Genomic DNA, 27705 nt, shown 5'->3' with positions numbered 1-27705 from the left:
TTTGATTATATACAGGTTCTGAGTAGTATTCCTGGGGGAGGGGAGGAGATGCGAAAGAGAGGAGCTACTGGCCTGTGTTAGTAGACAGGGGTGGGCAGAAGAGGCTCTAATCCATATTGAGGAGAGCAGAAGAAAACAGAAATAGTCCTGATCCGGATAGGGTGGAGGTGGGTCTAGTCTATATTTATGGATGAGAAAGGCCGAGGCAGAGGTTGTCCAGTTCTGTGTTTGGCACCAGAAAGAAGAGCTGATTCTGGGTGGGAGGAGTGGCCGGCAGAGGCATAAGGGGTCCTGGAGTGTTTAGGGTTCCCGAGGCAAAGCAGGAGGCGGCGGCAGAAGCTCTCCCTTTGATCTCACCCAGCGTCCTCCAAAGACCCTCCCTACAGAGCTTTCCATCATCTTCCCGATCACAGATGCCCCCAGCATTTCGGGTCCGAGAGATGACTTGGCCCACAGTGCGGACCGGGGCTTCTCCTGGCTGGCTAGTGAATACACAGGACTGGTCCACGCGGCCTCCTGGACATATTCATTTACACCATGTTTTTCCTTTCCTAATTCTCCAAACAGAGTTCTCTGCCTTTTTCTAACTCTCTATCACTCTCCTCCCCTCGGGGCGCCCGGCACCAGTGGTAACACGGTTGGCAGTCTTGGCCTTAAAAAGTTCCCGACGCGGCCCCGCCTTGCCGGCAATTGGCTCCACCCTAAGCCCGAGTCCCAGGCAGCCGTCGGCTCCTCCCCGCGCTGCCAACTACAAGTCCCACCGTGCCTCGCGCGAGCCCTCCCTTCTCTCCCGCGCCCCTCCGGCGCCACTTGCGGGAGGTCGACCAAGAGTGCCTCCCATTGGTCTCTCCGCTCTGTCAGTCACCTCGTAGTTTAGAGGGGCGGGGAGAAGGTGGAAATCCGGATCCGGAGCAGCTGAAAGGCGGAAGTGGAGGCCGGAGCCTGGGACACCGCCGGGGGGAAGAAAAGCGGAGCCAGTCCAAGACCCGGCCACAAGTAAAGCCGCCGCCCCGGAGCCGCCGTGAGTATGCCTGTCCCGGGACCCGATGTCTCGCCTGCCTTGAAACCTCTCCAAGGCAGCCCTTCCTTCCGCCCAACCCCAGCTTAGGGGGTACTGGCCCCTCCCCCGACCCGTAGCCCCCTCTTAAGGGGTTCCCCAGGCGTCGGACTAAAAAGGGGGGCTTCTTTCCTTCGTTTACCTGCCTTTCATGAGCCTTGGAGAAACTCCAGGGCTCTCCTCTGGCCTGTCCAATCCAATTGTGGGAGAGAGGGACACTAAGGTCCGCTCCCCCTGCTCTCAGAATTGTAGGATCTCTGCCAGGGTGTGAAGGAACCTTCTCTCCTTCTCCTTAGAGGTGGCAGTGAGTGCTGTCTGTCGCCGTTTTCCTTCTCCCGTCCCTCAGAACCAGTGTCCCCTCCAGCCTTAGAGGAATATCTTGATTTCCTTTGGGGGCGGGGTGGTCTGGGTAAGACCGTTCCACACTCACTGAAGTGTGTTTGCGCTTCCACAACGCCTTACTTCCTCTCTGTCTTCGAGCCAGAGAGCCAACCAGGACCTCAGCAGAGTTTACTAGGAATGAACTGTTTTCTTGTCTTGCTCCCTTCACTTCCTAGTCAGTCCTCTAGTTATGTTTTTCTCTGAGTGTGTATCTCTTCCTGCATCTGAAGAATTTAGCTGAGATTTGCTCAATCCTAGCTGCAGATCATAGATCAGGTTGGATCTGCCCATTCATTATCTTCTCTCTCCCCTCCTCCTCCCTCCTTGCTCCAGGCTCAGCTCTGTCCTCCTAAAGCACGTGAGTGGTTCCAAGCTGCCTTAGAGGGACTGCTCCTCCTGGGACTGCTGTCTACTGGTCTATAGAGAGGACAATAAGACCAAAAATGAGGAGTCTGGAATTCAAAGCCCATCTCTTTCCCACCCACAAACACATACACATACACCACCCTGAGCAACAGGTCCACACCATGCCAGGTCTGTCTCCAGTCCTTTCTGTGCTTAGACTTATTCAGAGGAATAAGTCAAGTTCATAGCTGCAGCTCTGGATTATTAATGTGCTAATTTTTATAGCCTAAAGAATGCCCACACATGCCAGAAAATACAAGTTCATTTCATCAAACATTTTGACATACAATTTTTGTCTGTTGCTTGGGACTTAGGTGTATGAAATAAGGTGCTATTTCAGACTAAGCTGGAAGGTTCTTTGTTATGTGGACAAAGTACAGGCCAGAGACTACTTTAATGAGGAACAGCCTGACTTTGAGTCCACGACTGACCCTTGCTATCTACAGTGGAGGAAGGGAGGAAAAGCCATGCAATCCTTGGGAATTTCTATAGCTCTTCAATGTTCAGGGCCACCTTCACCACTCTCAGATGCTACTTACAAGTGCTGATATTTTTTGCCTTGAGGTCTTTTACTTCTGGGCAGTTCCTAGTGTCTGATTCCTACAGTCTTTTGAACTAGACCTTATTTCACTTTTTATTGGACAAGGAAAAGAACCTTCCTTATTAGGGTCAACAGCTGGATCACAAGTTCTATATTTGTTTGAGCTCATTGGAGGCTCTGATCTGGCCAGCCTGTGCCTCTGATAGGCAGGGCAGAGAAGACTGAGTGCTTACCAACCATTGGTGTCTGACCAGATTTAACCTTTTAGGGTGGACTGTGGTTTGCCACTCTTCAGGAGTCCTGGGATAAGACTGACCATCCATCTAAGAGGAAGTTCTTTGCTTTGTCTGAGTGTGCTTTCCTAGCTCTGACTTGGAAATAGACTTTTGAAGGAGAAGCTCTACCTTTCAAAGAAACAAGGAAGGCATCAGTGCTCTGGGTGCTTATGCAGCCACTTCTGGCATCCAGAAATTATAGAGTCTAAGAAGATGTCTGACACTGCTTGTCAGAAAGAGGGAGGGCTCTGTGGGGGTCAGAAGTCTCATATATTGTTCCTCTGTCTTCTTGCCTTTCACAGCCATTTGGTCATTATACTGTAGAGGGATGGTAACGATTCTTTTTTCTTTTTTGTGAGACAGAGTCTTGCTCTATTGCCTGTGCTAGAGTGGTACAGTGATGTCATCATAGATCACTGCAACCTCAAACTCCTGGGCTTAAACAATCCTCCTGCCTCAGCCTCCCAAGTAGCATGTGCCACCAAGCTAAATTTTCTATTTTTGGTAGAGATGGGGTCTCACTCCTGCTCAGGCTGGTCTTGAGCTCCTGGCTTCAAGCAACCCTCCCCCCTTGACTTCTCAGAATGATAGGATTACAGGCATGAACCACTGTGCCCAGCCAACAATTCATTTTTATAAATTATTTTAAAGGTGCAGAGTTCTTTTCATACACATCTTAGAACTTTTTCCTTCTAACTCTTGTCCAGTAAACAAGTATCTTGGGAGATAGCGAGATTTGTATCCCCACAGAAAGTTGATGCTGAATGAACTTAAGTAGCTTGCCTAAAATCATATAGTTAGAAAGTGGGATTCAGGGTCAGATATGACCTCATCTTTCCTACTAGTGGGCCCTTCATGCTCTGGTCTGTTTTTTGTTTTTTTGGGTTTTTTGTGTGGCAGAGTGTCAAGCCGTTGCCCTGGGTAGAGTGGCATGGCATCATAGCTCACAGCAACCTCCAACTCTTGGGCTCAAGCGATCCTCTTGCCTCAGCTTTTTCTATTTTTAGTACAGACGGGGTCTTGCTTTTGCTCAGGCTGCTCTGGAACCCGTGAGCTCAAGCAATCCACCTGCCTCAGCCTCCCAGAGTGCTAGGATTATAGGCATGAGCCACCATGCCCAGCCATGGTCTGTTTCTTAAATGAACAAGACAGAGCTTGAGCAAACAGTGGCACAAGTGCAGACTCAGCCCTTCAGCCTTCTTCATCTCTGGCATTCCTCATGTGTTTCTGTTTTCTTCCTCCACCTCTACCCAACCTTCTATTCTCCATCTTAACCCCCTTTTCCTCTGCCTTTGGGGACCATGACAGCTAGGAGCCCCAAGTCAGTTCTCTTAAGGGCCCAGGAGTTTGCTGACATTGCCATTAATTTCTTGGGATCCTGAAAGTCATAGTGACTAGAAAACAAAAGTAAAAGTGAGTAAACTCAGGGGTCCTGCTGGGCAGGCTTAAGGGGATAGGGAACCAGCAGAGCTGGCCTTGGATTAGTCCTCTAATTCCACTTTGGTGCTGCTTGCAAGTGGGAATAATGTGGCTTTTCACCGGGAGCTCCTCTCGTTAGAATTTACATGCAAACAGAGCAAGCATATAAATTTAAATTCAGCCCTACCAAGCAAATACATCTTAGAACCTTTTCCTTCTAACTCTTGTCCAGTAAACAGAGAGGCAGTGGGATGGCAAGGGAGGCATGAGAGCTTTGACCTGAGTTCTCATCCAGACTCTCCCACTTACCAGTTGTGTGACCTTGGGCTTGTTACTTGACCTCGATGAGCCTCTATTCCAGTAAAATGGGAATACTAAATGTCTTGCAGAAGTAGAAATAAAGGAGAAAGGAACTAGTCTAGTACCTTGCACAGAATCAATCCCTGCAAAATAGCAGTTGTCTCTGGTGGGTAAATGGACTTTTGAAGGAGCATTGTAATTCAGCCATCCACTGTGATGCCTGGTAACGCTTGATGGTTTCACATATTGTCTCATTTTGTAGATACCGACCGGAACTGACAGGGGTTATATTCCCATTTTACAGAGAAGAATGCTAAGGATATAACTGTGTTTCTCCCACTGGGATTCCCAGTCCCCACTGGGGTTATGTGTTGTGACTATTCACAGCTGCAGACTAAATGAGGTCTTTACTCAGTTGTGAGTATCTTCATATTAAAACAGTCCTACAGGCTGGGCATGGTGGCTCACACCTGTAATCCTAGCACTCTGGGGGGCTGAGGCGGGTGGATAGCCTGAGCTCAGGAGTTTGAGACCAGCCTAAGCAAGAGCAAGACCCTGTCTGTAAAAATAGCCGGGCGTTGTGACAGATGTGTATAGTCCTAGCTCCTCAGGAGGCTGAGGCAAGAGGATTGCTTAAGCCCAAGAGTTTGAGGTTGCTGTGAGCTATGATGCTACGGCACTTTCCTGAGGGCCACAAAGTAAGCCTCTTATCTCAAAAAATAAGTAAATAAAAATAAATAATAAAACTGCCCTGGATCTATTGTGGATTAGAATGCAGAGTTTGCATGAATGTAAACTAAAACAGGAAACTTGAAGACAATATTTGGGTTGTAGCAGGCTGCTTTGGGTTCAATTCCCAGATTCCTGGGGTTTTGCATTTCCTCTCCCCTGACTTAAGTCCGAAGTACTTTTCTTGGGGGCATTTGAGAAGTGCTTTTTCAGGTAGGATCTATAAACTTAGGATGTCCCAAAATCCAAATAGTGCTTTCACGAACCATGGCAGAAGAGCACTGGAAAGTTTTTGAAGGGGTCCTCTGCATTAATAGCCAGGTATTAAAAGAGATTAGTTTTCAGAGTAAAGAGCTCTCCCCCCCCCTTTTTTTTTTTGAGACAGATTGTCAAGCTGCCACCCTGGGTAGAGTGCCGTGGCATCATAGCTCACCACAACCTCCAACTCTTGGGTTCAAGCGATCCTCTTGCCTCAGTTTTTTCTACTTTTAGTAGAGACGGGGTCTCACTTTTTGCTCAGGCTGGTCTCAAACTTGTGAGCTCAAGCAATACACCCGTCTCCCAGAGTGCTAGGATTACAGGTATGAGCCACCTCACCCTTTTAATAGCCCCATCTTCCACATACAGAAACAATAATGTAGAGAAAAGCTAAACTTTTTGAGCTTTGCCTACCATGTGCCAGTCACTTTTCAGAGCCCTTAGCATGTATTGACTTATTTAATCTTCACACCCACCACAGGAGCTAGGTACTGTGTTTAATCCCCAGGTTATAGTGAGGAACAATGTTGTAAGTGGCAAGTCAGGGATCTGTGCTCATACCTCTCTGCAATACAGCCTCTTTTGTACCCTCTGTGGGCTGAATGTATGTTGTTCGTTTTGTCAAGAGGCTCTTCTCCACCTCACCTGCCTGGAAGCTTTGTCTCCTACCTTTCTCTCAAAGCTCAGAGAGTGTCATTTGAATGTCATTTCCTCTGTGAAGCTTTCCCTTGCCCAAGGTAGGCTGAGGACTTTTCTCCTGGGCTTTATCTTACTGCTATCTCATTGTTCCTTGTCTATACCCTTTACTAGTGTAGGAGCCCTTTAGGGGCACAGATGTGTCCTGTTTTATTTCAAAGTATTTAATACCTCGTTTAGTACGCTCCCCACTGAAATTGTTAAAGGAAAGAGCAGATATGTGTATCAAACCTGCCCTTGAAGCAAATGCCTGCCCTCTTCCTTTAACATATTCTTAAACTCATACACCTTAGATTGGCAAATTGGGATTCAGACTTCCATCCGTCTGATTCTAAAGCTTGAGCCATATCTTTGGTCCATCCTCCAAAAAGTTGCTTGCAGACAAACAGGAGAACGAATAGGTAAATAGAAGGAATGTTATATATGGTGAAGATGATGGAGAGGGCAGGCCACAAACTGAATTTCCATTGGGGAAAGCTTTCCAAATCTCCATGTCCAGGGAAGGGTTTAATAGGAAGAGGCGGGCATGGCTCTGACTACCCACAGTCCTGTAGACCAGCTTCTCCAGTGTGAGTATCTGATAGGGCAGAACGTGCTGAACTTCTGTGGCTACGTGTGATGAGGTGGCACCAACGCCAGACCAGTGCTTAGCACAAGGATCAGTGGAAGTGATTTGACTCTGTCCATGGCTGCTGTTCTGCATGTCTGCCCAAGGCTCGCTCTTGAGGGTGGCCTTGAGAAAGTAATAGCAACAGCTGTGTAGGACAGTTAGTGGTGATAGGGTCCCCTAACTCCCACATGAATTCCACAAGTGTGGCCTTTAAACTCCCCTGCCCATGTGGCCGTCGTATTTAGATATTATCCTCTGCTCACCCAGAGACTGTTTATCTGGCTGCACCAACCCTCCTTCTCACCACCCCTCAACCCAGCTCCATGTGAAGTTAACTTATCTTCAAGAATGTGAGTTTATGGTACCTCGAGTCCTCGGACCTCATTTTGTCACAAGATGAGCCGCTGTGTTTGTTTTTTTTTGTTTGTTTTTTAAAATAAACTTAGTATTTCAAAGTAGTTTGAAAAAATTCTTCAGGTAGTAAAGATTTTCTCACAAATCCCTATACTCAGTTTCCCCCTATTGTTAACATCTTATATTTTACAGTAAAGTTCATGCTTTGTTCAGATTTCTTTAGGTTTTTACCTGATATCCTTTTTCTGTTCCAGGGTCCCACATTACAGTTAGTTGTCATGTTTTCTTAGTCTCTTCTTGGCTGTGACAGTTTCTCAGACTTTTCCTGTTTTGTTTTCTTTTTTTGAGACAGTCTCACTTTGTAGAGTGCCTTGGCATTGTAGCTCACAGCAACCTCAAATTCTTGGGCTCAAGCGATTCTCTTGCTTCAGCCTCCCTCCTGAGTAGCTGGGACTATAGGTGCCCACCACAATGCCCAGCTATTTTTTACAGACAAGGTCTCACTCTAACTCAGGCTGGTCTTGAAGTGGTGAGCTCAGGTGCCTGCCTCGGCCTTCCAGAATGCTGGGATTACAGTTATCAGCCATTGCACTCAGCCTAACTTTTCTTGTTTTTGATGATCTTGACAGTTTTGAAGAATACTGGTTAGGTTTTTTTGTTGTTTGTTTTGTTTTGTTTTTTCTTCTTGAGACAGAGTTTCACTCTCTTGCCCTAGGGTAGAGTGTACTGGCTCACAGCGACCTTAAACTCTTAGGCTTAAGAGAGCTCCTTGCCTCAGCCTCCGGAATAGCTGAGACTACAGGCACCTGCCACACCACCTCGCTAGTTTTTCTTTTAGTAGAGATGGGGGTCTCACTTTTGCTGAGGATGGTCTCAAATTCCTGAACTCAAGCATTCCACCCACCCCAGTCTCCCAGAGTGGTAGGATTACAGGTGTGAGCCACCACACTCAGCTTACTGGTCAGGTATTTTTTTTTAATATTATTTATTTATTTACATTTTTTTTTTTTTTTTTTGAGACAGAGTCTCACTATCTCGCCCTTGGTAGAATGTTGTGGCATCACAGCTCACAGCAATCTCAAACTCTTGGGCTTAAGCAATTCTTTCCTCAGCCTCCCAAGTAGCTGGGACTATAGGCACCCATCACAATGCCTGGCTGTTTTTTTGTTATAGTTGTCATTATTGTTTTAGCAGGCCTGGGCCAGGTTCAAACCCACCAGCCCCTGTATATGGCTGGCTCCCTAACCACTGAGTTACGGGCAATGAGCCCTTACTTACTTTTTTTGAGACAGAGTCTCACATTGTCACCCTTGGTAGAGTGATGTGGTGTCACAGCTCACAGCAACCTCAAACTCTTGGTCTCAAGTGATTCTCTTGCCTCAGCCACCTGAGGAGCCAGGACTATAGGTGCCCACTACAATACCCAGCTATTTTTAGAGACAGGGTCTCACTCTTGCTCAGGCTGGTCTTAAACTCCTGAGCTCAGGCAATCCACCCGCCTTGGCTTCCGAGACTACTAGGATTACAAGCATGAGCCATCGTGCTTGGCCTTTTTATTTTTTGAGACAAGGTCTCACTCTGTTGCCCCGACTAGGGAGCAGTTCCATCATCATAGCTCACAGCAACCTCAAACTCCTGGGCTCAAGCAATCCTCCTCTCAGCTTCCCAAAGTACTAGGATTATAGGCGTGAGTCATACTGCCTGGTAAGATATTTTATAGCACGTCCCTCCATTGGGATGTATCCAGTGTTTTTCTCATGACTAGGGGTTAGGAGTTGTTGGGAGGAAGACCAGAAAGATAAAATGCCACTTTCATCACATCGTATCAAGGGTGCATATAATCAACATGACTTACCGTGGTTAATGTCAACTTTGATCACAGGGCTGAGATGATATTTGTCAGCTTTCTTCACTGTAAAGTTGTCTTCCCCCTCCTCTTTTCATACTGTGCCCTTCGGAAGGAAGTCACTAGGTGTAGCCCACACTTAAGGAATAGGGAGTTTTTCTCCCCCCTTGAGGGCAGAGTATCTATGTAAATTATTAAAGTCTTCTACACAAGAGATTTGTCTGTTCTCCCTCATTTATTCGTGCAGTTATTTATATCCCTGTGAACTCATGGATATTTATTTTACACTTTGGTCTGTAATCCAATACTGCTTTATTTTGTTGCTCATATTGTTTCAGCTATGGTCATTGGCTGCTCTTTCAAGCTCCCTTTGACCTACCCCAGTCATTGTGAGGTTTTTTTGAGCACTTCCTTACTTTTTGGCACTACAAGATTCCCAGTCCTAGGTGCAGCTGGCTCTCCAAGACCCTTGCCTTTTTAGCAAACATGTTCTCTCATGGATGTTGACATGGAGTTATGTGGATAAGTCAAATTGTTTCTGCTCTTGATGATTAGTCATGGTTACTGAAGACTCCCGAGTTGGGTAAGGTAGAGATGGACCTGGGAAATTTATGCTGTGAGAATCAATTCTGGTCCTGGGAGTTGATCCCAGTACCAGGCTGTTGCTCCCTACTCACCCATACCCTTACAGATTTGGTATTTACTTTAATGTTTACCATCCAGTTGGGAAGATAAGGGATAAGGTGTTAAATTCTCCAGCCAAACCTTCCTGGACTCTGAGTCTCATAGAAGATTCCATATGGTCCATGCCAGCATCTTTTGCTGCCATTCAGAAACAGTACTATCCCCATGGGAGGGTTTATGGCTCCGAGCAGGCTCAGGGCAGGCTGTCACTTTGAGTTGTGATCCTGAATCATTGAATAGCTTAAATCCTCCCATTATACTGTCATCTTTCTGAAAATGTGTAACTTGAATCCTGCTGGAAACACTAACTGGGGACCTTAATAGGAGCTGGTTTACAAGCCTCTTGCCTTCTATTCATAGCCCCATGTGTGTCCCCTTCAGGTGGCTGTGGCAGAAGCCTTCCAGGCATGAAGGAGGGTATGGGTGGCCTCCCTAACCCTGGCTGCTCTCCTAGTCATCAAATTGCTCTCTGAGCTGCTCAGACAGCCGTGGTGATTAATGAAGCCAATTTCCAAACCTCTAGCATTTTCAGCTTGGGTTTTAAAAGGAACTCTAGTTTCTTGTCAGCTGTCCTATTCCTGTCCCCTCCCCCTCTCCACAACTGAACTGTTTCTTCCCTTTCCTGAAAGAGGCTTTGAGATGAAAGGAAGGGCACTTGGGCTTTAAGATACTTTGTGTTGTGGGGCTTTTTTTTTTTTTTTTTTTTTTGTAGAGACAGAGTCTTACTTTATGGCCCTCGGTAGAGTGCCGTGGCCTCACACAGCTCACAGCAACCTCCAACTCCTGGGCTTAAGCGATTCTCTTGCCTCAGCCTTCCAAGTAGCTGGGACTACAGGTGCCCGCCACAACGCCCGGCTATTTTTTGGTTGCAGTTCAGCCGGGGCTGGGTTTGAACCCGCCACCCTCGGTATATGGGGCCGGCGCCCTACCAACTGAGCCACAGGCGCCGCCCCCATGTTGTGGGGCTTTTTAAAAAGGGCTTATGGTTTGCCTGGTTGGGGCATCACCTTGAGGCTGATTTATTGGTTGGTGGCTTGGAAGCTGGTCGCCAGAGATTACAGGGGTGTTGGAGTTGCCCAGGACATCAGGCATCTTCTAGGAAACTGATGAAAGACATCCTATCAGCATTCTCTCCAAATGAGAGGTGTTGAAAAATAGGAACCTGGAGGTACAAGGAGTGTGTGAATGGTGCCTGAGCGTATGGATTGAGGAGTGTACTCCCTTCACTGCGACTTTCAGGACAGAAGCTTCTTTGTCCCATAAACATTTACTGTTTGTTTCTATGACCCAGGCCATTTGCTAAGAGTCTTACGTGCATCGTCTTCTCAATGTCCCTGGGAGACCCGTGGTACTAGTCTCTCCATTTTGCATGTAAGGAAAGAGGTGCAGCAACAAAGCACCAGGCCACCCTACTAAGTGGTGGCTCTAAGACTTGAGCTGAAGTTTGTCTGCCTCCAGCATTTGTGTTCTAATCCTTGTGCAATAGGGACCTGCACAGCCTCACCTGGGGAGGTGAAGCAGCTCCTTGGCTGAGGAGGGCTCTGTCTGAGTCATCTGGCTGGTGGATGTGTGTTCAAGCCCTCAATTGCCCCACTCATTTGCCAAGCCTAAGCAGGCCAGGCCATATCTATATTGTGTGTCAATCGATCATATTTATTTATGAGTATCTCCTGTGTGTCAGGCTTGATGTTATATGCAGTTAACACAAAGGAAGCCCATAGTCCAACATTTGAGGGATTTTTTTTTTTTTTTTTTGAGACAGTCTCTCTTTGTCACCTCTGGTAGAGTGCCATGGCATCATAGCTCACAGCAACCTCAGATTCTAGAGCTCAAGCAATTCTCTTGTCTCAGCTCCTCAAGTAGCTGGGATTACAGGTGCCTGTCACAACGCCCAGCTATTTTTAGAGACGAGGTCTTGCTCTAGCTCAGGCTGGTCTCAAACTCGTGAGCTCTGACGATCTGCCTGCCTCAGCCTCACAGAGTGCTGGGATTACAGCCGTGAGCCACCCAACATTTGAGAATTTAATAATGTGAACCTTTTCATCTGCAACAGTGCCCATAGTTTCTCTTGCTTTTTCACTCCCCCAGCCCTCAGTCCCCCAACTTCTCCAATCTCTTGTCACCTATAATAGTCTTATAAAAATTGGGGGCCGTGGGCGGCACCTGTGGCTCAGTCGGTAAGGCGCCGACCCCATATACCGAGGGTGGCGGGTTCAAACCCGGCCCCGGCCGAACTGCAACAACAAAAAAAAAATAGCCGGGTGTTGTGGCGGGCGCCTGTAGTCCCAGCTACTCGGGAGGCTGAGGCAAGAGAATCGCTTAAGCCCAGGAGTTGGAGGTTGCTGTGAGCTGTGTGATGGCATGGCACTCTACTGAGGGCCATAAAGTGAGACTCTGTCTCTACCAAAAAAAAAAAAAAAATTGGGGGCCGTGAAAGTACACCATGTAGTGGGGCTAAAACTTGTCTGGACCCATTCATTGCCTAATCTCTTTACCTGGCCCCGTTCTACAATTTGTTCAGCAAAACTTAAGAAATAAAAGGTCAGGCGGCGCCTGTGGTTCAAAGGGGTAGGGCACTATATGCTGGAGGTGGTGGGTTCAAACCCAGCCCCGGCCAAAAACTGAAAAAAAAAAAAAGAAAAGAAATAAAAGGTCTTTCTTTTTTTTTTTTTTTTTTTGTGGTTTTTGGCCGGGGCTGGGCTTGAACCTGCCACCTCTGGCATATGGGACTGGCGCCCTACCCCTTTGAGCCACAGGCGCCACCCATAAAAGGTCTTTCTATAAATATTGTTCTTTGGCAGCCAGACTTCTAAGGATAGCCATTGTCCCTCGGATCAAAGTGAGGACTTTGACTTTTTTCTGGTTAGTTGGGCAGCCTCTAAGCACTGTGTGTGTGGGTGGGGGGGCTTTCTTTTGTTTTTGTTATTTGTAAAGATAGGAAGGGCTTGTAAGAGGTGGCAATTGCTGGTGTGAGTAGCAGGATGAGCAGATGCCTACTAGCCTGACTTTCAGCAGAGGTTCTTGGAGTCCCTCTGGGCCTGGGGCAGCAGCAGAAGCGGCAGCTGTTCTGGCGGGTACTCCTGGCCTCTGCAGAGGCCCTCCTGAAACAGGGGAAGACAGGCCCTGCATTAATGAGATTCCAGTTAGAAAATGTAGAAAATACAGGGTATTTTGGAGGATTGATGGTCAACAGGTATTCTGCCTAAGTCCTGACTGGCTTCTGTATGACTCATGCCCCATCCCAGGACAGTGGCAGTGTGGGCTGGGGCCAGGGAAGAACCTTTATCTTGGCTGACCCTTTTCCTGGCTTTGGCAAGTGAGGAGCTGAGGGTTGGGGTATGAGCTAACACATGTCCTTGTTGTCATCCTCACCATGCCATGTGCCTAGAAGTGTATGTGCATTTGGGCCCCTGAAAGTGCTGAATTGCACCTGAAGCTCTTGCTTGAGGCTTTTTTTGTTGTTGTTGTTGCAGTTTGGCCGGGGCTGGGTTTGAACCTGCCACCCTTGGCATATGGGGCCGGTGCCCTACTCACTGAGCCACAGGCGCCGCCGCTTGAGGCTTTTTATAGAGCAGTCCTAGACAGGGACAGAGAATGTGCCACAGCCTACTAAATGAGGTGTGCTGAATCAGAGGCCAGGCCCTCTTAGGGAGAATAGTCTCTCAGGAATGTCAGAGTTAGGGCCTGCCCCCCTACCCCCCGCCGCCCCCAGTGCCTCCTGGAGTCCATAGGGAGGACAAGCCCTGTCCTGCGCAGCTGCAGGCCAGCCCTGTCCGTGGGCCTCCCATTGCCCCAGGGTCTTCTCTCTGTTGTTCGGCAGGGCTGGTAACTGAGAATCCTTGATCTCCCTGTGAATCCTGGGGCCCTTCAGTGGACAGTATGGACAGACCACACTGACCAAGCTGTGTCAGCAGATACATGGAGATGTCCTACTCCTAGCAGTCGTCTTTCTTCCCTGTGGACACTAGAGGCTCCTCTCTGAGCCTTTCTAGGGAACCATCTGTCGTTGAGAACTGGGAAGGATTTCGTGGCATTCTTGCTGGGAGAGGGTCCTGGGAAACTGGGGGTCTGTCTCGAGTGACACCACAGGCTTTCCTACAGTGGGGAACAGGCAGCAGGAGCCAGCTGTGCTCTGTCCTGCCTCACTCATGACAAAGTTCCAGGCTTAGCTGGGACAGTGTGTGGTGAAGCATTACTCCATAGTCCTGTGTCCAGGCTTGAGCCTCTTGGCCCCCTGCACACTGGCTCCCTTTGCAAGAATTGGTGGACGTGGTTCCCACAGCTGGGACTCTGGTAGACTCTCCTAGGGCCTCACTGTGGTGTGGAAGTCTAGGCACTTGGCTTCAGGTGTCATTGAAAGGGGAATGAGTGGGTGTGGTAGCTCACACCTATAATCCTAACATTCTGGGAGGCCAAGGTGGATGGATGGCTTGAACTCAGGATTTCAAGACCAGCCTGAGCAAGAGCGAGACCCCATCTCTACTAAAGATAGAAAAAAAAAAAAAACAACAACAATAACTAATGGGCATGTGGTGGGCACCTGTAGTCCCAGCCCCTCAGGAGGCCTAGGCAAGAGGATCTCTTGAGCCTTGGCAAGAGGGCCCTTGAGCCGAAGAGCATGAGGTTGCTGTGAGGTAGGCTGAAGCCACAGCACTCTACTGAGGGTGACAGAGTGAGACTGTATTTTAAAAAAAAGTGGGGAGGGGGGAGAGGGTGTGAAATGAAGCCAATCCCAGGTAAGGGTAAAGGAGTTGGGTGCTCAGGCAGATTCAAGGGCTTGTCCTAGTGGTAAGGGACCCAGCTCACTCTGAGTTCCTCTAGCATGGCTTATTTCACCTTCTCCTGGAGAGGGAGTCATCTTCTGTGGCTGGGGGAAGGCAGCACCTCTGTCCTTCCCTGCCGCCACCTCTCCTAAACCTCCTACTTATTGGTGGGACAAGGAGCCCCTTGGCCCAACACATCCCATCGGGAGTCTTTTCCAAATCTCAGCCACTCAACCTGAGTGGTTAAACTCTGGTTTCCATGGCCAAGTGTACCCTGTCACATTCTCCTGGTTTAGTAAAGTTCACAAATCTTAAGTGTACAGCTCCATGGATTTGGGGGTTTTTTTTGTTTGTTTGTTTGAGACAGGATCTTGCTCTGTCGCCCAGGCTGAGGAGGAGTGGCCCAGTCATACCTCACTGTAATCTCAAATTCCTGGGCTCAAGCAATCCTCATGCCTCAGCCTCCTGAGTAGCTGGGACTATAGGTGTGCCCCACCATGCCTGGCTAAATTTTTTTGAAAATTATTTTTGTACAGACAAGGATCTAACTATATTGCTCAGCCTAGTATTAAGCTCTTGCCCTCAAGGGATCATTCCCACCTTTGCCTCTCAGAGTGCTGGGATTATAAGCAAGAGCCACCATGCCCAGCCAGTCTTTGATGGATTTTTATATTTCTTTACACCTATGTATTTTACCTCCCACATCAAGATATAAAACTTTTCCATACAGCAGCGTGCTTTTTTTAGTTTGACAGAAACTCATTTTTCCCTAGCTAAAAGCCAAGCTATAGAAGCACATATAGAAGGTCACAGCCCCCATTATTCTTAGTAGATGTAGTGACGTGTTGATATCCTCAGGGTTTTTCTGTTTCTGATAGGGGAGCCTTGCTTGAGTTGGGTCTTGGGCAGACTTGGGCTTTGCTACCAACTGGCTGTGTGACTCTGGGCAGGTCACTGTGCCTTACTTTCATTCCCTTCTTTGTAAATGTTAAGAATAGGATCAGGTCTTTAAGGCCCTGCTGATCTCTGACTTACTAGTCAAAGCCAGTTAGCTAGCCTCTGGTACAATAAACCTGCCACTTGTTGGAACCTCAGATTCAGCCTAATTTGTGTGTTGTGTAGTACACTTTGTGCATTGTTTCATTTAACCTTTACAGCAAGTTTGTGCAATTAGTATTAAATACCAGCATTTTAGAGATAGGAACTGAAGATGATAATGATCACTTGTATGACCTGGCCAACGTCACACAGCTAATAAACACTGGAGCCAGGCTTGATCCAAACCCAGTTTAGCCTCCCAGGTCCTAACCTGCTAGTCATGCTGGGGAAGGTGTGTGAGTACCTCATGTGGCTCAGGGCTTCAGGATCTGCTACCAGCTAGAAGCTTGGGCAGTCCTGCTGTAAATCTGTCCTCTGTTCCTGTGTGCCAGTAGTGGTGGTTTTCCCCTTTGAGGAAGAGCTGTGTTTTGAATCTGTTGTAAATCATTTCCCCCAACTAATCTGAATCTGTGAAAGCATTTGCAAAACCTTGGCTTCCTTTGGCTTTAAAAAAAAATTTCTTTCACTTTTAGCCTTTGAACCTAATTACCTCTCCTCCTGTGTCCCTCATTTCCCTCTCTAACTTTTCTTGCCTGATTCTTATGGTGTTAAATATTCAGGGAGGCCTTTTTCCAGAGTGAAGTGCAGCTAAAGAGTCACTGGGAGAACCACCTCCGGGGCCCTTGGCGAGGTCACTTGGTTTCCAAGCCACCCTGCTAACCTTGAGTGAGAGTCTGCACTCCACCTACCCTCTGGCCACTGGTCTGATTGGTTTCCCTAATCAGCTCACTATCCCGGCTGTGCTGGGAATCTCAGCTGGAGGAAGTCTTTAAAGCAAACAGGAAGCACAAAAGACACTCATCAGCTGGAGTTGCTTACCCTTTTACCAGGAAGGACAAAAAATACGAAGTGGTAACTTCACAGATTAAAGAAGAGACTGATGAAAATCTGGAATGGGGGGTAGGGCAACACTGGGGCAGCACCTGGTGTCCAGGAGAAGTGTCCCCCCAAACTGATTCACTCGTATTGTGACTGCACTGGCCTGGGCCACCTTTCTGTCTCTTGGATTTCTCCCTGCTTCCTGAATAAACTGTAGTTCTCACGCTTTGATCAGCTGCTTATAATCACTTACGGAAATTTTTATTAAAACATTGGTTTCTGGACTCCACCACTGGAGATGCTAATTCAGCTGGTCAGGGTTATTTTCTTTTTCTTTTTTTTTTTTTTGTAGAGACAGAGTCTCACTTTATGGCCCTCGGTAGAGTGCCATGGTGTCACACAGCTCACAGCAACCTCCAACTCCTGGGCTTAGGCGATTCTCCTGCCTCAGCCTCCCGAGTAGCTGGGACTACAGGCGCCCGCCACAACGCCCGGCTATTTTTTGGTTGCAGTTTGGCCGGGGCCAGGTTTGAACCTGCCACGCTCGGTATATGGGGCTGGTGCCTTACCGACTGAGCCATAGGCGCCGCCCAGATGCTAATTCAGCTGGTCAGGGTTATTTTCTAAACGCCCTGGGTGATTCCGATGAGAAAGAGTTTGAGATCCACTGACCTGTAGTGTCCAGAGCAGAGGAAACCCCAGAACAAGGAAGAGCAGTGTCCTACTTTCTCTTTCTCTCCCACTCTTGGCCCCAGGGCTGACTGAACATGTTGGGGTGTTTAAGGGCTTGGGTCTGTGCCACCTGTCATGTGCACTGTGGGAATAGGCACACCAGATAGGGTGCCCCCAATCCTTGCATTCTTCCCCCCTTACTGTGGAAGACTTGAGGTTGAGACCAGTGCGGAGTTTCGGTGGTCTCTGAACAAACTAGGGTCTGATTGGGAGTGTGTCATGGCGAGGAGAGTCTTTTACCCCAGGACCTAAAGCTCTGTGATGGCCATCACACTTGTGGAAAAGAATCTTTGGCCCAGGGTGGCGCCTGTGGCTCAAGGAGTAGAGTGCCGGTCCCATATGCCAGAGGTGGCGGGTTCAAACCCAGCCCTGGCCAAAAACCAAAAAAAAAAAAAAAGAATCTTTGGCCCATTCTGTATCTTAGAAGAAACTTTAGCTCTTAAGGAAAATTTGATTTTTGTCTCAAAGACTTTTACTATGCCATTTTGGGTTATAATCCCATTACCCAGCTGCACCTGTGGATCATTTTTGCCACTGGTTCAGGAGAAGAGATCCCCAGTGAGGCTGGGAGACAGGACAGCTCGGTGAATGAGTTCACCCTACTGCCTGGCAGGGGTATGTTTTCCATTCCTCTCTCAGGAGGGGAGGGGATAAAGCCTCCTGGAGCCCTGGGTCTAGCCTTCACTTGTCTCAGACACCCCCATATCTCTGTGTACTTCTCATGGCAAAATTGGCTTTCTTGGTGCTTTATTGCCTGGAAAGGTTGGACATCTCTGCTCATAAGATCACTAAGCAGGGCCAGGAAAACCATGAGGCAGCAGACCATAAAAAGTGCTATGTGTAGCTGCTCATGTATCTCTGGAAGGCAAGACCAGTAACGAGGCAGAACATGGCACCAGCCAGTTTATGCCGAGTACAAGTGTGTCTGGGTTCATTGGGCTGGCCAAGATCTGTTTGCCAATAGTTTAGAGTAAGTATTAGAAATAATAATGTCATGTCAATACTGTTAGCTACTGTTTATTCAACGTTATGTGTGAGAGACACTTGGCCATCACTGTCATTAACCCTGGTATGCCCAATGTTAGTGATGAGAATGCTAATACTAGGCTCATGTGGCTTCTGTTAGTTGACCCAGAAGTGGCAAGACACAGTCACACCTGTGGTGCCCAGAGCTGGTGCCTGTGCCAGATGCTCCAGCCTTGGCATCTGTAGATAACTGGGCCCTGCTCCAAACCTTAATGGGAATCTCCAGGGCCTGGCTGCACAGATGACTCTGATGTACAGTTTGAGAACTACTACATAACAGCTGTTTGTCTCCCCTTCTGGCTTGTTAAGAAAATCACATTCTGTTTGAGCAGGTTTGGAAACCCACTGGTTTGGGAGGGGCAAGAGCTTCATTGCCTCTGTTTGTCTTGTCTTGGAAGGTGCTAGATATTCCCCAGCCCAGTAGCCCTCACCCGCAGCTGCTCTTGTGTTTTGGAATCCAGGACTAGGTTGTCTGACACTCCTTCTCCCCACTTGTTCTTACCTCCTCCTCTAGGGCCCTAGCCATTCTTTGTTGTCCAGCCAAAATTTCTGTGTGTTCCATGTAGATTCATGATAATCACCAACTTGTAATTCCACTGTGGTTTCCCCTCTGTCACTGTCACTCTGCCTGGCTCTGGCAGCTCCTCCCACTATTGGGAATACTCAGGGACTACAGGCTCACTGTTGCTATTGCAGAAGCCAGCAAAGCTGCTGCCTCAAAATGAGAGTCTCATTCACCCAGCAACCCCAAAGCAAATAAGAGGCCAGGCAGCTTTGCCTTCATTGTTTTCCCACAGCAGGAAGGATGGCAGTGTCACCTATATGCTGGGTGCCCTTGAGCAGAGGATTTAGTACCTGAGCATCAAGTTATTTATCTGAAAAACAGGAGATTGTTGTAAAGTTTAAAAGAGATAAAGGCCCCTCGATGCCAAGTAAATGTTCATTTGGCAAGACCAGCCTGAGCAAGAGTGAGACCCCCATCTCTATTAGCTGGGTGCTGTGGTAGGTGCCTGTAGTCCCAGCTGCTCTGGAGGCTGAGGCAGGAGGATCTCTTAAACCCAGGACTTTGAGGTTGCTGTGAGCTATGATGCCACCGCACTCTACCCAGGTTGACCAAGTCAGATTCTGTCTCAAAAAAAAACTATTGCATTTGGTAAGCACTCTTCAGGTTCCTAGTGTGTAGGCAGTGTGAGGAGGGATCTCTAAGAAGTAGCAAGCATATACCTCGCCTCATGGACTCGGGTGAAATGAGAAAGGATCTTTTTTTTTTTTTTTTTGTAGAGCCAGAGTCTCACTTTATGACCCTTGGTAGAGTGCCGTGGCCTCACACAGCTCACAGCAACCTCCAACTCCTGGGCTTAAGCGATTCTCCTGCCTCAGCCTCCCGAGTAGCTGGGACTACAGGCGCCTGCCACAACGCCTGGCTATTTTTTGGCTGCAGTTTTGGCCGGGGCCGGGTTTAAAACCCGCCACCCTCGGTATATGGGGCCGGCGCCTTACCGACTGAGCCACAGGCGCCACCCAATGAGAAAGGATCTTAAACTATGAAAGTAGTGAAATGGCATAAGTATGAAATAGTTACATGGCATTTCTGGTTACTAATTGGGACCCCCTCATACTTCCTTCCTTATACTTTTAGGGAAGAGGTGGACCCCATTTTTAACCTCTTTTCCTTTGGTGCTGTCCAGAAAGGAAACTGTTGTTCCTGGTTAGTGAATCATTCTTCCTGAAGCCCACTTTTTAAACGCGTTGCTGGGAGAACTTGGATGTGGAAAACGATTTGAGGTTGAACAAAGCAAACCCTTTGCTGTCAGCTTCTTGCATAAGCCTAGACCATTTGCTTCTCACAGACATCCCTTATTCATTCACACCCCTGTGCCTGGACTAAGGGAATGCAGTCCCCTTGTTCAGGGGTAGGTCGGGCTCTCCCTGAGATCTTAGACTCTATTATGTGAGGGGCAGTCTAATAAAAACCTTTTCTTTCCGATCTAGGTTCAAATGCTGAACATAGTGTTCAGTACTTGATACCTACTCACAGCACTTGTTTGTTAGACGTTCTGTATATGTTCTGATATCTTTTGGTCTAACTCTAGAACAGGCTCCTCATCCTTATTTGCAGTTCTGAAATAAAAAAAAATTAAAAAAACAATAAAAAAAACTAGAGGCTTCAGAGCTCTTACCCAGCTGAGTGACTAAGATGTTGGGGCTGAAACACCTGCTGTTGTGGGTGCAGGGCTTGGTGTTCATGTTTGCCTCTGCCCCCTGTACCTCCCCTGTCTGTGCGTCACCCCGCCTCTGCCAGTAGAGAATGGAACCGAGGTCTCTATTTAAAAGGGAGAGTTGGCAGCTGTTCTGGCTGCTAGCAGAGCTGACTTTGGTGTGTGTTTGTTTTTGTGTGTGTTTTGTTTTTTAATGTGTATGAGACTTCTGGTCAGGAATAAGAGAACTGGGAAAGAGGCTTAGGATGAGAAAGGGAACTGTGCTTTGATTCCAGTGCACAGCGGTGGACAACCCACCTGAGACGGAGAAAGTCAGTCCTTTGGAGGTGGTAGGAGAAAGATGGCTTTTTTGTTTGTTTGTTTTTGAGATAGGGAGATAGGGTCTCACTCTGTTGCCCAGGTTAGAGTGCAGTGGCGTCATCATAGCTCACTGCAACCTCGAACTCCTGGGCTCCAGCCATCCTACTGAAAAATGGCAATTTTGATAACAGCTTGCACTGGCCAGACCCTTATCTAAGGAGCTTTCCACCAGGACTCCCTGTACCCTTGTCTGCCTCACCACCCGCTGTGGCTCCACACAGAGGCAAGTGCTACCAGACCACAAATTCAGTTTGTTGACCTAAGTCCTAATGTCTCCCTGGGCTTTTTTTTTTTTTTTTTTTTTTACTGTAGCCCAAAAAGCCTGGTGACAGTTAAGTCAACAGGAGACTTACATCCGGTACATCCATGCCTCTCCTGTGTGTGTTCAGTTGTAGGTGAATGTACACATTGGGGATCAAGAAGTCAATGTGGGGCTTGGCGCCTGTGGCACAGTGGTTACGGTGCCAGCCACATACACCGAAGTTGGCGGGTTTCAACCCGGCCCAGCTAACCAACAATGACAACTGCAACAAAGAATAGCCAGGCATTGTGGTGGGCGCCTATAGTCCCAGCTACTTGGGAGGCTGAGGCAAGAGAATCGCTTAAGCCCAAGAGTTGAGGTTGCTGTGAGCTGTGACACCATCGCAGTCTACCGAGGGCAACAGCTTGAGACTCTGTCTCAAAAAAAAAGTCAGTGTGTTCAGTGCCATGATCCTGAAGTTGGAGGCCCTCTTTACCACTTAGGTGGTTCCAGAAGCTATACTAGAGTACAACCTAGTGAGGGCTAGTCTCCTAACCTTTGGGGGTAGAGGGCAAGGAAGCAGTCAGCCAGGTCATTGGGGAGGTCAGAGGGAAATACTTATGGTCTAAGAAGGCCTCATAGGGCGACAGTTTCTAAACTAACCCAATCCTTCTCATTTCTCCCCTGCAGTTGGAGGCCTCCCTCCCCATTAAGTGCCTCTTTGCATAGCACCAGCCCCGCCCCCACACTCTCTGGTACCTCTACACCTGGACAGGCAATGGCGGGTCGGGGAGGCACAGCACGACCCAACGGGCCAGCTGCTGGGAACAAGATCTGTCAGTTTAAGCTGGTTCTGCTGGGGGAGTCTGCGGTGGGCAAGTCCAGCCTCGTCCTCCGCTTTGTCAAGGGACAATTCCACGAGTACCAGGAGAGCACAATTGGAGGTGAGTGGGCATGAGGGAGTTGGGATGGCCCAGGGGTGCCAGAGAAATGCCTTGACCTTAAGGAGAGGGGAGGCTGCCTGCTCATAGAAACTAAATACATCTGGCAGCAGCACCTCATCCTCCTGTGGGACTTGAAATTGAATCCTGCACCTGTTGTCCATGCCCGAGTCCCAACAAGCATTGTTGGGAGTCAAAAACTGGCTTACCATCCTGGTTCTGTCTCTTTATTATTTGTGTGGCCTTGACTGAAACCCATCCACTGACCTGGCCTTGGGGAGAAAGAGGGTGACTCTGGAGGGTCCCTCTTTACCATATAGATGTCCTGGCCATCACAGCTGGGTGATAGGCTGGCATTTCTGAAGCTGACCTTTAATCTTTCTGGAGCTTATAGCACGTTGTTGATTCTCCAGTGGTCAGCATTTAGGATGTGAGTAAGGGGCTGAACTCAGCCTTCTGCCTCAGTGGCCAGTACAAACCTTGACCAAGGCCAGCGTTGGTCTTGAGTCATTCCTTCTCTACTCTATTGGTTGGTAGGAGGTTTCCAAGCAGCTGGAAACAGAATTGGCTGTGTCAGCAGTCTCCTTGTGCTGGGGAGGGGAAGTGAGGTGGGGGAGGGAATACAAGGAAAGCGGCTTTCACTGTACAGCTGTGGGGGCAAATGGGGATTCCACCTGTCCATTCCAGCTCTGGGATACCTCCTTTGAAGCATATGCTCAAGTGTCCTTTGTTCCACTAAGATAGAGTCACTGTGCTCCCTGCAGGTTAGACCACAGAGTGGCCATGTAGGAATAAGTCTGGGTCAGAGCTAGGGTGGTTACTAGCCAGCATGCCTGGAGGTGGCAGGGACAGTTGGGAAGCCAGCCACCCAGTTTGAGTCTGACAGTGGAACAGAATGTACTTCCCTAGCATAGTATGTAAGAATGTCCTAAGGAAGCTGAAGGTCAGTGACGCCCTGGGCTGGAGCATACTGAAAGACTAGAGAGTTCTCCAACTGGGCTGTTCTCTCTGAGGGGTGGGAGGAAGAAGAGGAGGTTGGGGTGCTTACCCTTCTGTGCCTGGAGTCAGGTTTACTCTGGGCTTTTCTCTTGCTGTGGGTCCTTTTTTTGAGAGTGGTCCTAAAATGGCCCAAGTGCAAGCAGGCTTGCCTTGGGTGGGTCTGCAAGGTCTGTGCAGTCCTCATCCCCCAGAGACATACATAAAAGTACAAACTCTAACTTGATTACCTCTGTTAAGGTAGCTGGGTGTGTTGCCACATACCTGTAATCCTAGCTACTAACAAGGCTTAGGCAGGAGGATCACTTCTGGGAGTTCAAGACCAACCTGGGCTATATAGTGAGACCCTGTCTCTTAGCAAAAAAAGAAAATAAAGAAAAAGGAAAAAAAAAACACTATTTCTTCTCACACTACTAGGTTGAAGACTTTTCTGTGTCCATTTCGGCAGCAGACTTCTAAGTGCCAGAGGCTAGAAGCAACAGTGGAAATATATGCGGGTGGCTTCTAACTTGTTCCTGCCTTCTGACACAGCCTTCTCTCTTCCAGCGGCCTTCCTCACACAGACTGTCTGCTTGGATGACACAACAGTCAAGTTTGAGATCTGGGACACAGCTGGACAGGAGCGGTATCACAGCCTGGCCCCCATGTACTATCGGGGGGCCCAAGCTGCCATCGTGGTGTATGACATCACCAACACAGTAAAGATCTTCCCTTCCTTCTCTTTCTGCCCTCATCTTCTTGAAGCCTCAGGCAATGGGTTCTCTAAGCTCTGGTTTCAGGCCTTTCTACCCTCTATTTCCGGGTGGGCTGTGGGCAGATTTTCTCTGTTGTTTGGGGATTTCTCACCAGAATCTTAAGGTGGCAGTGTCTTACTCTGGTATGCCAGCTGGAGCTTCTCTATTGAGAATGCCTGAGCAGAATGCCTGTCTGTCCCCTTGACATTATGGCCCTGTCTCCTCAGGATACATTTGCACGGGCCAAGAACTGGGTGAAGGAGTTACAAAGGCAGGCCAGTCCCAACATCGTCATTGCACTTGCGGGTAACAAGGCGGATCTGGCCAGCAAGAGAGCCGTGGAATTCCAGGTGGGGAGACGGACAGAATTGGGGCAAGGAGTAAGCCAGCTCCACAAAGCCTCCCTGGGCTGCTCAGGGGCTTTGGGAAGGGCTATGCTCGGAGGCAGCAGGGGACTTCCACCTGCTCTCTCATGACTCAAGCATGGGCCTAAAAGGAACTGTCACCTGCCTCTCCCTTGCATCTTGTTCTCTAGCAGTGTGGGAATAGGTGTGTGTATAAAAATATGCCTTTTTTTTTCTTATAAACTGACTTTTATTAAACTTATTGAAAAATACTTTTTTCATGTCATACTAGCAAATAGTAACATTTAAATAGTACAAGAAGGTGTGTAGAATGAAATTTAACTTTCCTAACCCTAGAAACTCAAGTCTCTCTACCCCGAAGTTCCCCATAGTTTTTTGCCTTTCCAGAAGTAGGCACATGTATATGAATCCTCATCTTTACATAAACGGGGAAAATGCTATACATACTGCATCTTATAATTTTTTACCAGTCCCTAATTGCTAGGCTTCTAGGTTGTTTGCAGCAAAAGCCTAAAAACAGTGCTACAGTAAACATGTACATACTTTTGTCCAAATGTACTAGTTTATTTGTAGAAAAATTTTCTAGGAGTATTTCCTAGCCTAGTGATTTTGAAGAGCAAGAAGGCAGAGTGGACCTAGGGAAGCCTGAGTAAGACATTGGCTGTTGCTTAGAAGTAAAAGCCCCTTCCTCTGTTGTGTAGAAAGCACTGTAAACAGGGAAGGGTTCAACATTTCCCTCCCTGCCAACATTTCCCTCCCACCCTCTCTCACCTCTATCCGAATTAGGAAGCACAAGCCTATGCAGACGACAACAGTTTGTTGTTCATGGAGACATCAGCAAAGACTGCAATGAATGTGAATGAAATTTTCATGGCAATAGGTAAGTTGCCTCTCCTCCCCTCCTTCCACCACTAAGAGCATAGCACTTATCTGCTGTTCTGTCAGGCATCTTCACCAACAGATCTTTAACCACTTCCAACAGTCTTTCCAAAAAGCTGTTTCTCCATCTTACTCCTAGATGTGGGTAGTTCACCCCAGGAATTCCTAAAGCCTACGCCAAACTGTTAACATTTCACTCCCTCACCCTTTTAGCTTGCCACCCATTTCAGAGCCTACCCACTTCCCAGGGTTTTATTTATTTTTTTTTTTTTTTTAGCTTACTTGGCTGTGGAATTATCCTGCCCAGGTCCAAATTCTGGCTCTGCCACTTACAAGCTCTGTGGCCCTGGGCAATTTATTTAAACTCTGTTTGCAAAAAATAAAAAGAAAAGAAACTCTTTGCCTCAGTTTCTTGGAACACTCAGAATGTACCCGGTGTATAGAAGCCCTCAATGTGTTATCATGATTGGATGGTAAAGGCCAGATTCTGCTCCAGTAGAATTGGGAGATAGTACTGGTACTGCATTTTAGTGTATTTTTTCCCTCCTCTCTCAAACAGCTAAAAAGCTTCCCAAGAATGAGCCCCAGAATGCAGCTGGCGCTCCAGGCCGAAACCGAGGTGTGGACCTCCAAGAGAATAACCCAGCCAGCAGGAGCCAGTGCTGCAGCAACTGAACCCACTGCCTGCCCGCTGCCCCCACCTCCGCCTCCTCCGCTGCCTGAACGAATGACCGACTGGAATCCACTCTAACCAATCGCACTTAACGCTCAGGCCACCACTAGGGGGGCAGGGGGAGGGGGTCCACCATGATTTCTCCATATAATTTTGATCATAGGCCGGAGTGAGTTATTCCACCTGCACCTTTCTGTACAAATACTAATTCAATTTTAAGTCTTAAGTCACTTTTTTAATATATATGATCTTCTGCTCTTCCCACTTCCTCCCCCTTCTACTGCTCCCCCACTTTTCCTTTGCTGGTAGTAGCCACCTGCTCCTGTTCCCCCCACCCTTACATATGGGGGCAGGGGATGGAGCAATTACCCTTCCTTTTCCTCTTGCCGAATAGCAGACTCAGCAAGAGCATCGGCATCCTCACCTAGTTTGGAATGGTCTTGGTTTGGGGCAGTGGGGCAGGCCTTGCAGCTAGGGAAGGGACAGGCAGCTCTCCCCTCAGCTGCTAGCATCAGGCTGCCACCCCCTCCCAGCCCCTGACTCCCAGCTGGAAGAGAAGCCACAGCATTTCCACAGCATTATTGTGACAGCCACAAACTTGCTCACAATCCCTCCACCCTCAGTCACCCTGACCTCTAGCTCTGAGTCCTGTTCTGACCAAATCACGATGATGAGTATGGGTGGGATAGGGGGAGTGGGAGGGGATGGAACCAACTTTTTCTGTATTTTGTATTGTATTCTTCAACATGTAACCAATCAGTATCTTGTCAATATAGTCAGCCGATCAATCGACCTCACACTTGTCTTCCTTGTCTTTCTCTGGCAGAGTTTATCAGACCATGTCCTCTCTAATTTACTTGAAGTTTATTTAAGATGGACCACTGAACCTTTTGAAACGAAAGCTTCCCTCCCTAATGTGAGGGGATGCTGGTGGTCATGGTAACCAAGAGAAAAAGGCCCCTGTTGTTCGCAGCTCTAATGGGTGGTAGAGGGGCCAGACTGACTGGGGCTGACCAGGTTTGAAGTTGAGGGTCTTGCATTTGGTCCTCCACTACCCCCTCTCCACCAAGCGGGTTGCACTGAGGTTAAAGTGCAGTCTCTGAAGGTTATTGGTCTCTGAAACCTCTGGAGTTTTTGTCTGCACCACATCTATGAAAGACTGGGTCCTCTCTTCCCTGAAGAGGAAGGAATACCAATGGCCTAGTCTAATGCAGTGCCTGGCTTTCCTCACCACGTGTGCCCTCTGCAGCACCACCCTCTCCCTTCTGATCTCGGCTCTCTGCTGGTTATGAAGTCAGGGCAGGTAGGGGCACTCCCAGCCCTCTGCTGCTCCCTGCTGGAGTGGCTGCTCTCAGCCAGGCCACAGAGGCCTGATTGCTAGTGAACCACCACCTTGAGCCTTCCTCTCCCTGTGGCTCCAGTCCCTATACCTCTGACCCCATTCCCAGAAAAGAAGACGGACACTAAGATTGCTGCACACGCCGGAGGTTGTTTACTGGGTCAGGCTAGGTTGGAACTATCCTTAGAGCTGCTGTTCTGTTGAGGCTTCCGGGAGAGGCAGTGCCTCATGCTGGCCTCTGACCCATAGCTGGCCGGAGGGGGTCAGGCTGCAGATCATGGCAGTGGGATCCATGTCCCGCGGGAGGCGCATTTGTCGGTGCACCTTCTGTGACATGCGGTAACTACCCCTTTTCGGGTCGCTGGCCTCTATTTGCCGCTCGCCGGTCATTATCAGGCGTTGGCCGTCCACCCGCACCATCAGCTCCTCGGGGGCGAAGCCATGGGCGTCCATCTTAACTTGGAAACCGTTTGGGGCATGGTGGTTGCCCTGCGGGGCTGCTGAATCATCCTTGAGCAGTCGCACTGGCAGCGTGGCCACCTGGCTCCGTTCAGCGAGGGCCACGCTGGGACGCCGGGATGCCACCCGGTTCTCGTTGGATAAACTGCTACCGACCTGCTGCATCCGAATGAGCAACTGCTGTCCAGGGGCGCGAGGCCCTGAGCTTAAGGAGGGCTCGAGGAGGGTCCCCACGCGGCGCTAGTCGCGTTCCCATCGATTCCCTTTGCTACTGCAAACAGAGGCAAGGCGGGAGTTCGGGCTAAGCCATTCTCGTCCTACCTGCAAGGGTCAGGTCGTCAGCACTGCGGCAGCTTTTATCCTGGACCCCCGCCCCTTTCTCGTCCCTTCTCCATCTGCCAGCGGGCCTGGGTGTCCAGGGCTGTGAATCAGATAGTCCGAATGAAGCTAGACCCGAAAGCCCACATCAGCGCCAACGGAGGGCAGCCTTCCGGGGCCATCTACTC

At 48.6% G+C, this 27705-nt stretch overlaps 2 protein-coding genes across 2 annotated transcripts; one reads left to right on the top strand and one right to left on the bottom strand.

Moving 5' to 3' along the window:
- The first annotated feature begins 867 nt into the window (after positions 1–867).
- RAB5C (RAB5C, member RAS oncogene family) lies at positions 868–26198 on the top strand. Its single transcript, XM_053567650.1, has 6 exons — positions 868–1021; positions 21504–21757; positions 23297–23448; positions 23712–23834; positions 24636–24729; positions 25288–26198. Exons 2-6 carry the CDS (start codon positions 21592–21594, stop codon positions 25401–25403), a joined length of 651 nt encoding a protein of 216 aa, XP_053423625.1. The 5' UTR covers positions 868–1021; positions 21504–21591; the 3' UTR covers positions 25404–26198.
- A 725-nt stretch (positions 26199–26923) lies between these two features.
- Positions 26924–27364, bottom strand: HSPB9 (heat shock protein family B (small) member 9). Its single transcript, XM_053570768.1, has one exon. It carries the CDS (start codon positions 27362–27364, stop codon positions 26924–26926), a length of 441 nt encoding a protein of 146 aa, XP_053426743.1.
- Between the last annotated feature and the right edge of the window lie 341 nt (positions 27365–27705).

The sequence above is a fragment of the Nycticebus coucang genome, chromosome 18, assembly GCF_027406575.1.
Source record: "Nycticebus coucang isolate mNycCou1 chromosome 18, mNycCou1.pri, whole genome shotgun sequence".
NCBI classification, from domain to species: domain Eukaryota; kingdom Metazoa; phylum Chordata; class Mammalia; order Primates; family Lorisidae; genus Nycticebus; species Nycticebus coucang.
Note: the sequence above shows the minus strand (reverse complement) of the source record. Positions and strands in the feature narration are given on the sequence as shown.